The sequence below is a fragment of the Balearica regulorum genome, chromosome Z, assembly GCF_011004875.1.
Source record: "Balearica regulorum gibbericeps isolate bBalReg1 chromosome Z, bBalReg1.pri, whole genome shotgun sequence".
Taxonomy (NCBI): Eukaryota; Metazoa; Chordata; class Aves; order Gruiformes; family Gruidae; genus Balearica; species Balearica regulorum.
The window spans coordinates 76026556-76042267 of NC_046220.1; the positions used below are offsets into that span (position 1 = coordinate 76026556).

At 42.0% G+C, this 15712-nt stretch overlaps 1 protein-coding gene across 7 annotated transcripts in view; it reads right to left on the reverse strand.

Annotated features, from left to right (window-relative positions):
* UNC13B (unc-13 homolog B) overlaps positions 1–15712 on the reverse strand; it is a 221948-nt gene that overhangs the window by 64191 nt on the left and 142045 nt on the right. For all 7 annotated transcript variants that reach the window (XM_075740242.1, XM_075740239.1, XM_075740241.1 and 4 more), the window contains 2 exons: positions 9079–9306; positions 8627–8768 (listed from right to left, as the gene is read on the reverse strand). In XM_075740242.1, the coding sequence (XP_075596357.1) occupies positions 8627–8768; positions 9079–9306 (370 nt within the window). The remainder of the gene's footprint in view (positions 1–8626; positions 8769–9078; positions 9307–15712) is intronic.

Here is a 15712-nt window from a genome sequence, read left to right on the forward strand (position 1 = left end):
GGCAACTTCTGCTGAAGGCCTGTTTTCCAGCCTTTTTAACTTTAACATGCTGCATCTGTTGCTAAGCAACAGGGAGAAGGAAGAAATGGGTCAGAAGAGATATGCTAAGCCTGGTCAATAAGATGTGGCAGTGACTGGTATTTGCATTCTCCCTACCAACAAATCATTTGGGCTCCTATTGCCAACTATTGTGATTCAGGACCACTTAACAGACATCCATGCAGCTTCTGCCAATTTTTCCCACATAGAGGAATAGCTGGGAATTATATGGAGAAAGTTAAGAGGCAATTTCGGGCAGTTCTGATCACGGGCAGAGAGCATCATTGCTCCCTGCCTTTGCTGTCCAATCAAAGCTGTATTTAGAGTTATGATGAAAGAAGGTTCAATGCTTCTCTCCTGCCTTTATTCTCCCGTTCCTCCTCTGCTACTTCAAGGATGTCTTCTTTTAACAAAACCATGCAGCAAGCATTCAAAAGCAGGGAACTGTCACTGAGCAGTCACGCTCGGACTGCTGCTCTTTGTAGCTCTCAAATTTATCTGAGTGCATTGCCAAATCTACCAGCAACACAGCATAAGAATGTGAAAGAAATCCTCTGTTCCTGACACGGTGCACTAATGTACATCCTGGCAGTACCATAGAGGCTCAGTGTTCAGAAGTGCATGGGTGCCTAAAACAGGTTGGCACACAGTGCCATTTACAAAGCACCAGCAAGTTAGCTCCTGACTTCTTCAGACCTCACCTTCTGGCACACCAGTGCTTTGTTAGGACCGCTTTGATCTTGTTTCTTTGCTACCAATGGTCAGAAATTGCTCTTTCCTTCAGGAAAACATTCAGTGTTTAGACCTAACTCTACCTTAGGTGGTACCACATGCATCATCCCATGCTCCTGGAGTGGCTGGCTATCATCCTTCACTTGGCTACAGAAGCATAACTCACTGCTAAGTGCTACAGGAAACTTAACAGTTGCATTTACTGAGCTACTGAAGCTTCTATTTTACCACACCTTTCTCTGGGGTTTTTAAGAAACTGCTCAATTCATATTCCTTTGCTGCTCCCATGCAAGAGAGTAAGCCTTATCACTCGCACACAGCAGCTGAAAGCCTTGGGCTGGTGGCTTACCCATAAAACATCACCATCGAAGTCTGTGGGAACCACAGGCCTTGCTTTTGGTGAAGCAAGACAGCTGTGTCAACACCAGTTCACCTTCCAGCAAGCACCCCAGAATAGACCCATGAATACTGGGGGACTTTGGCTTGTTAACTGGTAATAGGCTTTTTAACTAATGTGAAATAGCTTCCAATTTGTGACAGCATCACGACTCTGTAAGACTGTGGCTAACAAGCTCTGCTGCTAGACACTTTCCTCTTCATTAATACCAGAGCTGGTACATTTCTAAAGATGCCTGCCCCACTTCCGCTGCATTTTTGTGAAGCTTGATTTCACTGTGTGCACACATACATCCGTCCAGTCGCTCACAGCTGAGCTCCCACAGCTTTCCCAAGAGGATGAGGAAACACTCTGTGGCCCCATTGCAAGGAAGAAACTACTGAATGCTTTCAGGCCCATTTCAAAGTGCGAGAGACTGGAAACCAGGTTCCCTTGGCACATGGGTCAGAAATTGTATCTTTCTTTTATATCCATATTGTCCCAACCTTTGCAGTGGTGCCATCTTTATAAAGAACTTACTTTTACACTTCAAGCTACCAAAAAAAGTAACATTTTCAGGAAACAGGACACCAAATCTTCAAGAAAAATTAAAATCAAATAAATTGTGAACTTTTTCCATGACCTTTTTCTGCCTGAAGCGAGTGGTTACAGGAGCAATGGAAGCAGCTGAGTGCTTCTGCTGACTTGCTCTCTATCGCGCTCTCTACCTCCATCTCTTCTGCCACATTCCCCTTTGGCCTTACCCAACCCCAAACCACCAGGTCCCCAGATGTGTCCCCTGCGCTGTCAATACTCTGGCCTCTTCCCATGCCCAGCTAGCAGCTAGGCTGAGGGGAAGCATGCGAGCACGCGAAGCTGTAATTAATTCTGATCCTCACACACGGTGGCATGCCCACACACACGCTAACTGGTATATTGGTGGCTAAACAGAACAGACAACTGCTGAGTTTACATTATAGTGCCTCCCACAATGAAGTTAGTAATCTGTATCCTTCTAATCTAGCTCCAACTTCCACAAAAAAATTTGTAGAAAATGATTCTTAGTTCCAAGAACTCTGCCCATCTGTAAAGGTCGGCCAAATTGGCTCAGATGATGTCAGGGGTCTGCGACGGACCATTGCATGTGCCTCGTCTCCTCCAAAATGTGCAGAGAAAGAAATAGGAGAAGTGTCTAAAAAATGACCAGAACACCACTTTTGAACCTAATAACATTTGTGATGAATTTGCTAATCATTTGCTGCTTGTGCAGCAAACCTCCACAGGAACGGAGAAAAAAGCTGTCTATGGGAAATGGTCTGGCTGACAAAGTAGGAAGATTTGGATGTGGTTCAAATGAAGTGTCTTGACACGGCAGGGTTCAACTGGCAGCTCTATTGTGGTCAACCTCAATGGGAATGGAAGGCAGAAAACTTCTCAGGATAGGTTAATTTTTAAACATGCCAAGTCTCCTCTATTAGGGAAAAAAAAAGGACAGTGGAGAAAACATTGAAGACAAAATCAGAGTGGTAAGAGAACGAAGTTAAAATCCTTACCATCTTAGAAGTTAAGCATGACAGCACAATAATATGTCCTGAGATCCAGCTGTTGCTGTCTAAGAATAAAGAAATGAGTTTTCTGTTCTTACTAGCATGAAGTTCTTTTCTTAGGGGAACAAGTACAATCATTTTGCTGTTACCCAGTGCTATAACACCGACTGACAAATTAATGGTGCGACTCTCCTAACTACAAAGAGCAGATAAAGTGATTCTTAGCATTACATCCTTAGCTATATTAACTCAGCCTTCCCAACAGGCGCTTGCCACAAGGCATCAACTCTATGTTCAAATTTAAGTTTCGCATTGGTAACTGAGCAGGGAGACAAGCAGGATTTTATCAGAGTGCCAGTTTCAGTGTCTGCAATACCTGGAGAATAAAGCAAGCAAGACAAACTGAATGGCCCCTGCCATGCAGTGAAGGGAGGCTGAGGGTGCAGAGTAACAGTGACATTTACAAACACAGTGGTCTCAGAAGGAGAAGTCTGAAAAACAGCTCTGAAACAGTCACATATAACCACAGAGATAACTGAAAGATGCTGAGCTTGATAAGAGGCTCAGCAGTTGAAAAGAAAATCGAGGAACCAAATAGAAGCTTTGGGGTGACAACCCGGTGGTTAGCTATGCAACAGCACCATTCCCAAAGGATTAACAGGAATATGTATCATGTGGGGCTCTGCTTGCCCTAGTAAAATACTGATTATCTGCTAGCAGGAGGCATTGCATTTGTTTTACCTCAGTTACTCTTTTGCAGTGAGGGAGAATAAACATGCCTCTTGCAAACTGTTCAATGACAATGTAATCTGTTCCAGGCAATGATTTCACACCCACCATTCAAAGCTTCAGACACAGCTGCACTCAAACAATACAACTTCAAGAGGATATTACTGTAAAACGATCAAGTCATTTTGTGCCGAGGCCAAGAAAAACAGCAAAGTCCTGTTTGAATCCAGTAACTTCCAAGTGCTCATGGTCTTTGAAGACTGGGGTGCTTCCCGACAAAAAGGTAAGGACTAGCAGCCTCCAAACAAGCCTAGGGCTCTTCTTTTAAGGAGGATGGCAGGTGAGTTTGCTAAGCCACTATCCACCGTATTTGAGAAGTTGTGGCAGTCTGGTGACGTTCCCACTGACTGGAAAAGGGGAAAGATAACCCCCATTTTTAAGAAGGGTAAAAAGGAAGACCCAGGGAACTACAGGCTGGTCAGTCTCACCTCCGTGCCTGGCAAGATCATAGAGCAGACCCTCCTGGAGACTATGCTCAGGCACATGGAAGATAAGGAGGTGACTGGTGACAGCCAACATGGCTTCATTAAGGGCAAATCGTGCCTGACACATCTGGTGGCCTTCTATGATGGGGTTACAGTGTTGGTGGATAAGGGAAGAGCAACTGATGTTATCTACCTGGACTTGTGCAATGCATTTGACACTGTCCTGCACGACATCCTTCTCTCTAAATTGGAGAGACAGGGATTTGACAGATGGACCACTCAGTGGATAAGGAATGGGCTAGATGGTTGCACTCAAAGAGTTGTGGTCAACGGCTCAATGTCCAAGTGGAGAACGGTGATGAGTGGCATTTCTCAGGGGCTGGTATTGGGACTGGCACTGTTCAACATCTTTGTCAGTGACACGGACAGTGGGATCAAGCGCACCCTCAGCAAGTTTCCTGATGATACCAAGCTGCATGGTACAGTTGACATGCTGGAGGGAAGGGATGCCATCCAGAGGGACCTTGACAGGCTGGAGAGGTGGGCCTGTGCGAACTGCATGAGGTTCAACAAGTCCAAGTGCAAGGTCCTGCATGTGGGTTGGCACAATCCCAAGCACAACTACAGGCTGGGCAGAGAATGGATTGAGGGCAGCCCTGAGGAGAAGGACTTGGGGGTGTTGGAGGACCAGAAGCTCAACATGACTCAGTAATGTGCACTTGCAGCCAACCATGTCCTGGGCTTCATCAAAAGCAGTGTGACCAGCAGGTTGAGGGAGGTGATCCTGCCTCTCTGCTCTGCTTTCGTGAGACCCCACCTGGAGTACTGTGTCCAGCTCTGGGGGCCCCAGTACAAGAAGGACATGGAGCTGTTGGAGAGAGTCCAGAGGGCCATGAAGCTGATCAGAGGGCTGGAGCACCACTCCTACAAGGACAGGCTGAGAGATTTGGGGTTGTTCAGCCTGGAGAAGAGAACGCTCTGGGGACACCTTATAACTGCCTTGCAGTACCTAAAGGGGCCTACAGGAAAGATGGAGAAGGACTGTTTACAAGGGCATGGAGTGAACGGGACAAGGGGTAATGGCCTTAAGCTGAAGGAGGGTCGATTTAGATTACATGTTAGGAAGAAATTTTTCACAGTGAGGGTGGTGAGGCACTGGAACAGGTTGCCCAGAGAAGCTGTGGATGCCCCCTCCCTGGAAGTGTCCAAAGCCAGGTTGGATGGGGTTTTGGGCAACCTGGTCTAGTGGAGGGTGTCCCTACCCATGGCAGGGGGGTTGGAACTAGATGATCTTTGAGGTCCCTTCCAACCCAAACCATTATATGATTCTATGGTTTAAAATGGAAACTCTGTCCTGTGGTCAAAAGATTATTCTCCTAAACACTGTCTGCCTTTGTAACACATTCAAATGCTCAATATCAGCCTTTACAAAAAAAGATTCTAGAAAGTCTCTATTTTCTACGGATAGATGAAATGTGTCTAAATGGAGAATTCACGTCCTCTTATAATTGTACTGAATAGTGCAAAATATCTTCCCTCTAATATTACTGGATTGTTTCCTAAGGAAATGAGAGTTACGCAGACTTATCAAAGCTTCTACGTTCCAACAAATTTTGTAAAAAAATTACAGCTAGATGGAGAAGAGAAACCCATACTGGCTGCCATCCCTGGAAAGTCTGTAGCCACCCAGCTCTCATGTACCAACCAATCCAGAAAACTCTGAACAGGTAGGACACATGCTGCCTTCTGTCCAGCCAAAGTTAAGGGCAAGGGAAGAGAGGTGAGGGGACACAGGACAAAGCAAGGAGGCCACCTATAAGCCTCTTCATCATAGCTATAGGAAAGGGATCTGGGATTATTGCAGAACAGGAATGGGATGTAAAGCAAGAGAAACAGGCTTCCTTGCTCACAGAACATAATTTCTGTAATGCAGCAATGGCTGGTGTCCCCCGTTGAGCTTCTTCCTGCCAAGCACCATATATGCAGTCTTTGCATCAAGTCTGCAAAACTCTGAACTGAGCAGAAAGATCAATCCCTTACAGGTCTTCAAACTCCAATGAAAGATACAAAAATCTCTCTATAACAACACCCAAAGCTAAAGATGTAAATATACAAAGAGATAATTTTCAGAAAGAAACATGACCTGCAACCACTTGCTTAGACAACGTGAACATGCTCCAAGAACTGGTGATTAATCTAAGCAGATGCCTTCAGTGACACAGGCTACTAGTGACCTCAATAGCGCTTATGATGGAAACCTGAAGTGTTTTCAACATTGTCTTTTCTAAAATACAGTTCTAAATCTGAACTTCCAAATTAGGTCAAGCCTACCACAACATTTTTTTCTGAAAATATATAGAAAAGAAACAAAGTCGTATTTAAGGAGACTTATTTAAGTTAATATACTTTTCTATCCATCACTGTAAATAAGCACAAAAACCTATTTGAAATAGGTTATTGCAGCCTTAAAAATTTTAAAACTTATTTAAGCTGCTTTTAATAAACTTTACTGAGTCTGTAGAAAGAATTCTGTCACTCGTCTGTACATAGTTGGTCTCAATTCATGCCATGGATTACAATAACAATGCTATACTTATAATGACTGATGCACACAGATTTCTGGCTCTACATCCAACCTTTGAAGACACTAGAATTGTGATTGTGTAAGAGACACTGGGCACCTAATGAACATCAGCTACAAACAAGTCTGTGCAACAAGACAGACAAGGAACAGCAATTGCTAACCCACACATTAGTTACTGACCTGACCTCTCTCTACTCACATATCTTGCACCCATTGAAATGTTTAAGCATTTTGAACACCAAACTTTTCATATGTCTACTGCAAGGCGGTCTTTCAATAATTACCAGCACACCATTCTACCACTGTAACAAATTAACTTCATTCTAAGAAACAAACACCCTCCACTCCAACCCTTTAAATCTGACAATCTCTTGATTGTCCTAACAATCTCTTCTAAAAAAGTTTGATATGTAATGGGTATTTTTGGCCTGCAGATGTTGATTTAAATTTCCATTTGATTATGAAGTAGAAAATTTCATAAATTTTGAGCATTGTAAGCTGAAAAAAGATCCATAAATGAAAAAAACCCCACAAAACAAACAAACAAACAACCCCCCAAAAAAGAAGACGGGCGTGTAAAACACCAGTGCTGCATACACTTCTAAAGGACTCTCCTCCTCCTCCAGCATAAGGTGAGCTTTGACATCTACTAATGAAATGACACACTGATTCCAGTACTGAATGCTTTCCTGCCATTGATCTGGACACTGCTCATTTCCTTCATCTCCTCCTGCTATTCTAAGGCAATTAAAACAACCACCTAGACACAGACAAGACAGAAAGTAGCATCAACTCTAATGCCCAACAGCATATTATCTGCTGAATCACAGACATGGCGATAAAATTTAAACAGTGGCACTGTTAAAACTGTGACATTTATCACGTTGCGCTATCTATCTTTAAACACAGTATTTGTTGGAGCTCCTAAAATTAGAAGGGAACACACTGCAAATACCATGGCAACTACTTGGCATGGTAAATCAGGGTCCTTAAGGCTCCCAACACAGACTTACTGCTATTGTGACTAGAGTTATCCAAATGGAACCTATGCATACTTACTACTTACCAAGCAGTAATGCTACCTTGGATTAAACCAAGAATAAAGCCAACGGCTTACTCGCTCAAAATAGCACCAAGATTTTTCTGATGTTAATGAGTAGCTCAAAACTACTTTAAAAATAATATTGTTTGTACTGTGCATTGTAAAGACAAAGCTGGGCTGATATAAGCCTGATTTTAAGACAAACAAATTTCAGTTTGCAGTGACAGCTCCCCTCAAGCAGTTTAGGAAAAAACAGGGAAGGAAAAACTAGGAAAGGGAGAGAAGAGACAAGGGAAGAGCTTACACATTAAAGGAAATAAAGATGTTTGAGGTTGAATGAGATCATCCAGAATCTTCAGAAAACACTTGCTTGTTGGATTTCATGTCTCCATTTTGTTTTATAAGATGTTCAATGATAAATTGAGGATACTGTTTACTTATTCAATAAAAGCAGGGTGGAATAATGCATTCTTCAGCCTTCTGAGAGTAGTTAATATCTAAAGAATTGTGCCTCCAGCCTTTGCTTTCAATTCAGACATATATACATTGGTCATCTTGAAAGCAGATAATCCCTCAAGTTATTGTTACATTGATTTTCCAGAATTAAAAGGGGAGACTGGTAGTGTCACAAACAAATGACAGGCAACTATCTACTTTTAACCTTTGTTGGTCAAACACCAGTAGCAGGTCACAGCAACAGGTCACAGGAAGTTTGCTTAGTCTTTTATACAAACTTTACTCTTCTATATTTCAAATAATTTTGAAAGTATGTCTATTAACCAGGAACAAAAGTTACCGAGTCAAAGATTTTCCTTTCTCTTTAGCTTTCTATAGAAACATCAGTGTAAGTGTTCACAGAGCAGACAATTTATATATACACAAGTAAGATAGATGAAATGGACAGGTGTGTGCTATGTACGTTGCTAAAGACATTAACCTTCCAGATGCACACACAGAACGCTGAGCAGAAATGAAACCATTGTACATTACAGGTGGTGTGGGAACACATACTGACAGAGAAGATATTGCTGTTGAAGCACAGATTGTACAAACAGGCAAAACGGGGCTGAAAGTCCTTGTAAGAGCACTTACAAGTAAAACTTCTCTTCCCAAATGGGGTTCAGATTCCCAAAAATGGTTTTTGTCCTCTTCTTTGTTTTACCAACTTGAACAGTTACGTATGGATCGCTGGACCCAGTCTTGTCTTTGGCCTGCAGACCCTGAGCACATACCACTGGAAGGAAAAGAGAAGAGTTACCACCACCATGCAATAAGACAATGCGTTCACCCGCTACAGGAAGCAGCAGCTCAGAACGGCCAGAGAAACAGGAGTATCACTCATGAGAGCTTTTCTGATGAGACTCAGCTCGTGGTGCACTACAGTGCCTAGCGCAGGAGTATCTCTACATGATACTTGTACACTAAGCAGAAAGAGACCCAGGTCAGACAAGCCCTTCCTCTCCGTTCTCTATAGCTTCACGCCAGCTCTCTCTTACCTTAGGCTCCCGAACGAGGCCAAAGGAACCCATAGCTCCCTCACTCACCCGTGATTGTGATCTTTGCTGACCATTTTGAGGTGCCATCAAGCACGCTCTGCTTCACTGTCTTCATCTGCTGAGCATGTGTCAATTTGCTCTCACAGAACACATCTCTGATCAAGTCAAAGATCTCTGGCTTGTTCCGCTCCCGGATTTTCATGCGATCCTTCATGGCCATGATGAAATTCTGGGTTCGGTCTTCAGCTCCATGCTTTGAGCTCTTCTCTGCTGCTCCTGTGTACCACAAAGTACACAATATTAATCAGAAATAAAGTCATGTTTCACTGAATCTGGACAGTAGGATCAAAGCCATGAGTTACCCTCCACATGATGGCTTCTGCTATTGACTTTTACAGTCAGACCCTCCCCATTTCAACATACACACAAGAGAATTTGGACCACCTGGAGCTGGGTGGGGATAATGGAAGGGGGTGCCTAGGTTCCTCTATAACCTGGCTGCTCTCCTGACAACAGGCCTGAGTTTAATACCTTTGCAGCTGAGGAAGACCTAGATATTAGGTTCTTTCTTTAACAGCAGACATCAGCATACCCCTTCCTCTCATCATCTTGCTTTGAAAAATGCTAAGAAGAGGACATAGGACCTCCATTACAAATAGTACAAATTTTTTCTCCATGCTGCACCTCAGCGCCACGAAAGAGTAGAAGTTCAGATGGGCTGACACAGTCAGCATTTCCTAGTGATGTGTGCCACACAACTCCCTGTTCAGCACAGAGTCACTGCACAATCTATGTCCTATTCTTCTACCTGGAACCACCCTGTTTGGATCAGGTGGCATCGAAAGCACCTCTCTGGATCCCACTCTATTTTATCAGTTTGTAAGGAGACAACTCAAATAATCCATTCTTAGAATCACATAGGCACAGTGTCTATCACAAATACCTATAAGGCAGCAAATTCAATAGTTAAAAGCTTGGGCGATCTTAAGCATGGGGCACTACTACAGCATCTAGCAGCTGGAAACACAAGAGTCAGGCATAGGGCCTGTATTACATCAGTATTTAACTGTATCTGCAAAAAGAGAGGCCTCTAGTCACTTACACACCTCTTACAAAATGTAAGATTTCATATAATTATGAGATAAGAATGGTCTCACAGCCAATTACTCCCTAATCAATTGTGACAGTCATGTTTGCAGTCAAAATTCAGCCACTGACTATTGTGTCAAATGTGAGGCATGTGTTAATGAAAGCACTGACATGAGTTCACAGGGCAAAGCAGGGTGTGAAACGAAAAGCAGGAACCCAAGATTGCACTGTCTCTCTACACGCAGTCTGCAGCAATTTCAAGTTATGATCTTAAATCAGATTAAGTTAAACCAGTACAAAAGTCCGGCGAACACATTCAGTCGTAATATTTCTGTTTAATATGCTTTGGTTGTTTTTCTTCTCTTGGATTTAAAGCAAGCTGTGTCCTAGAAAAATGATCTTCATCCAGGTGTTCACCAAATATTAAGTTACCTTAAAAATACGCATTAAAGCAGGTGCAAAGGGAGCCATCAATCACAAAGATACATAAAACTGTTTTCTTCTGGAAGAAGTGGGCAAATATGATATCTGGAGCACCTTTAATATAGAGCTTTACAGTTTTGCATATGAAACAGTTTCAGCAGGTAGTGACCAAATATGAATAAAATTCTATGAACACACACACACACACACAAAGGACCCCTAGCAGTACAACATAACAGGCAACCTTGTTAGCAGGCTCGACAGGGTGCCCAGTGACTAACGCTGCCTGAAGACATCCGTTTCTAGGGCCTTCAATCTAACACCTTTCACCGTTACTAAATTCACTTCAATAAAGAAACAAAACTCAATTATAACTTCCACCATCCAAACCAAAAAGAATAAAAACACGGTTTGGAACAGACTGTGACTGCTGAAGTTTCAGAGTTCATTAAGGACACTTCATACCAAAGCACGCTATTAAAGACCTGGGTATAAAACAAGCCATAACTTCACATTACCTGATAATTATTTTTTTCATTTTACTTGCTAGAGGCTTGATGTTCAGTATTTCATTTAGTACAATAAAATGTATCTGCCCCAGAGTTTCCTATTGTTGGCTTAAGATGAAATGAAATCAAAATATTGGAATTAATTATGCGGTCCCTGCTGTCTCTGCTCACCAGTGATGAAGAACTAGCACCACCCAAAGTGATGTCTTATATGAGGCAATCATCCAGCTGTAGAGCCAACATTTATTAAAGGAATATGAAACCGAAATGATACCGGGGGCTATACTTTGAACTTCAGATAAGAAGTGCTATTCAGCTTTAACAGAACCAGGTCTTCTGGGGATGAAGGTGGACTCTACACAGTATATGCAGAACTACAGAAAATTACTGGGAAATTGGGAAAGGCCAAACCGAGCAATTTGCCTTTCCTAGCTGGAATTCTGGAATCTGTAGTGATCCAAAGAAATCAACCTTGCCCTGACCTTTCTGATGTTAAGGAAATTAAGAACCCAATTCAAACATTAAGAGTTCACGTTGTGCATGAGCAGAGTGCTCTATTTCAGAACCATTTTCTAAATAAATTACTAGCCAGGCAGCTTGCAAATATAAATGTTTCACTGTTCATCACTGAGATGGGACAAGTTATCACAATTCTGGAGTGGCATGGTCTGCATCATTGCCTTAATGCAAACACTGCAGGAGCATCAAATGATGCTTTAGAACGCAAACTTGGAGGAACGGAGGAATTCTAGTTAAAAACACGTTTAACATCCCCACCACCTCCAGAGACTTTGCACAGTGCATTTATCCCTCTGCAAGGCTAGCAGCAGTCTGGGGCATCCTGGATGTGCAAGACATGTCACATAGACCCCTAGAAAGCCCTCCCTTTAGTCACTTCTATGGCTTGGCTCTGCCTCCTGACTTTCAGAGGAAATCCTCCATCCATGCTGCTCCCCCACTCTGCCCAGGTAATTTGCCCAGGTAAGAAGGCTCCATTATTCATTCCCTGGGAATGGTCCCTCTCTCCCTGCAGAGGTTGCACCTGAACTACAGTGCAAAAGCCAGAATCAGACAAACACCTTATTTAACAATATGGACTAATAAAGAAGAGACAAACCCACTGTCTCAACAACACACACTTTCTGAATTTTAACACCTGCTTGTTGGTACAAAACCAACAGAGTTTTCAAAACAACTATTGGGGGACTAATTACCTATAATATATGTGATATAAACTCAAAGCATGTCACTACACTGGATGGCAGAAGGTTCTTTTCCTGCTGTTGGACTTGGATCATATTTATTCAGCTGCAGAAAGAAGGTTTTGGCCAGAGGATCAGCTTTTTGAGTGGTTCTATAAATGGCAACAGAAGGGCATGGGAATATACAAGTACTGTGCACAGTATCATACAAATGGCACTAGGCTTTCCTTTTCTCTTCCTCTCTAGGACTGAATTCCAAGTCAATTTATGACTGGAAACAGAAAGCAAATATGTCTATATTGGGAATTGTATTGATACAGCTATTAGTAAGCCACCAGTCCTGTTACCCTGTGCTTTAACAGGAAAAAGTCAAGAAAGCAACACTGGCAGGATAGAAGACAGCTGTTCAGTAGGCGGATAATGCTTAGAAATTATGTATTCCTGAAACTTAAAATAGATATTCAAGTTTCAAATAAAGGTATCCTTCCTCCTTCTGTGCAAATATTTTCCTACACAGGATTCTGGGAGCAAACAAGTGTTCATCACCATGGTATCTAATCATCATTCAACCCAGAAGCCAAGATGATTATCACAAGAGTGACTTAATTGGTCTCATCAACAGTCCACTCACTGAGCCGGTCTGTGGACTGCATTCTCTGAATTCAGAGTGCAACACACACAATTTTCTCATCCAAAAAGCAGCAAACATACCTGATTCTAGTCCTGAGTCAAAAAGCACTGAACAAGTCCAGAGGCAAACCAAGAACCCAGGAGCCAAAACAGTACCAAAAGCAGGGCATTCAGTAATGCAGCCCTGAAAGCTTGTGTGAAGTTCTCCAAGGTTTGTTGTTCCAGCACACTATAAAGAAGCACTAATAAAGACATATGGCTAATCACACTCACAACACAGATTTCATGTTCAACAGTAGCTTGAAGCTTGAGATCTCATTTCCTCATTTTCAAATTCTGATATCCCAGTGTCATTTCTTTTCTCAGGTTTAACTGTAATCTACTGATTAGCATCACTACAAAAAAAAACCCAAAACAACCCACCCAACAAGACACATGTGCACCAGTGGATTACTATGGCTTTTCAAACGCTAGCCCATAACTGTACAGGCCCCTTTTACAAGGACCTTGCTAGCATACTGTCCTTCCATTCCACCCTCTTCATAATTCTGCCTACTTCTCTGCATCTGTTTCTTGGTATCCTACACATCTATCCTCAACTTTACATTTCCTTTGATACCAATGTTGCACAACCCATTGTATTTTAGTTAGTACTACAACAGTGCGCAGGGCAAGAGATAAACGCTCTCTTTTGGAAAAAAGCCTTGCATGCTACGGGGATTTTAAAGAACACCCCTCCATCCCTTTTCAACCAAGTAAGAAAGGAAGTGTACTCATACAGTAGAGATTTCAAGTACTTCCAGGGATATCAGAAGGCTAGAAAGAGAGCATCTTCCCTTCAACAAGTATTTATGAGATTATGATAGAAAGGTAAGCACCCCATCATCAGAATAGTATCTTCCAAGTACCTACAACAGAAAAACAGCCTCTCAGAGGAACAACCTGGTGCCAACAGAGCCATAAACCAGATGGCTGCAGCACACATGCCACAACTGATTCCACTTTACTGTGCTTCAGACATTGCCAATTCATGGAACACCCCTGCTGAACCAGTCTGCAAATGGATTTTGTTTCAAATTGCAACAAAGTGTTGCTGAATCTGAGTATTTCATCACTGCAGTCCCACACATTTGTTGACTGTATCAGATACTCAGTTTCTTAAAAATATAGAGGGTAAGAAAAACACCATTGGCAGAAATAACCAAACTTAATTCTAACAGACTTGGGAAAAGAGATCCTTTTATTTACTGCAGAAAGGCACTGAAAGATAGAAGATGGATAAACAGGACATTCTGATTCTAAGGAATAAAACCCCAGATGTCTACAAGGCACAGACAATGGAACTGTATTTGTAACAAGCTTGAAAATTCATTTTACTCCAATGCAACATTTTCTGGAAGACTTACACAGATTGAAGTGAAGATATATCCTGAGGCATCAAGGTATAATCAATAGAATTGTATTTGTTACCAGCCTGAAAATTCATTTTACTCCAATGTAACATTTTCTGGAAGCCTTAAATAGAACTAAGTGAAGACGTGTCCTAAGATATTTTTTTATTATTTTCTTTACCAACAGCAACAATAAAGCTTCTGTAAGGAAGAAACCCCTCCTGAGTTCAGCACACAAGAAAGTTTAGTCTTCAATTTACTGGATCTCTAAACTGTCGCTTGTCCCCCAGAAACTCCATTTTTCATTCTGCAAGCACAGCCTATGTTCTTCAAACATATATAAAAATTAATTTAATTTTTTTTCTTCTGTTCCAGTGGGTTCCAGTTAGAAGAATTTTAGTATGGATATGCCAAAGCAAAGAACACAGTTGCATGAAAAAGCATTTTAATAGATTTCTAGTATCAATAACTTTTTTTTTCCTAAACACAGCAACAGCACATCCACATATTGGCCTCATCATTTTCTTAATCTCCCAGCACTGTCTTTCCTCTGCCTCCTCTGTCTTTTATTTACACAACTGCCATCTTCAGTTTCCTTTACATCTCTACCCCAGACAATGATACCCACCACACTCATACTGGGTACCCTGAGAGACCCCCGGCTCACAGTCTCTGTATCTTCCCTGTTCTGATGCTGGGCAGCTTTCAATAGCTCAGTAAATAAAGTTTTTGTTTCATTGGGTTTTACCTTTCTACAGGCTTTGCAAGTTTTGAGCCCAGTGTACTCTCAGTTGTCTCCTCTCTGTTTCTTTAACTCTGCATGCTGAAGCATTTTATGTTTACATTTTGAAAGGAAATGTGCAAAGCAAACATCTGCAATCCCATGGATAAAATAAGTTCTTATTTAATGCTTTGCCATATATGAAAACCAGAGTTGTTTCCAGTTGTTGCTTCTATTCCATAGAAAAGTGCAGACTATTGCCATCATCACATCCCACAGCTCATTGCATAATCTTATTTAATTCCAACCAGAGATTACCAAACCTGCCTCCATGGTTATTCTTCAGAGGCTGTTCCAGAGACTCCCTACTCTCATCACTGAAGTTGTCTTCTACTTCCACCTTTAATTTTCTTACAGCAAATTTATTCCATTTTTTCTTTTGTAAACAGTACGCTTAAACAGACTATCTTCCTCCCTGCTGCTTATCTCCCTCTTCCCAAACATAGTTCAGGCATAAACAGGTTCAAACAAGGATTAAACAGATTCACAGAGCCATCACTGCCAGCTATTAAACATAGCATCTACTTCTCAGAAAGGCCTTAAGCCATGGATAGATGCAAGAGTAAACCAGAGTCATAGGAGCTCTACATGCACATGTCTTATACCTCCACCTTGGGCTCCACAATATCCCTTTAGAAACATTCTATTGGGACAGAC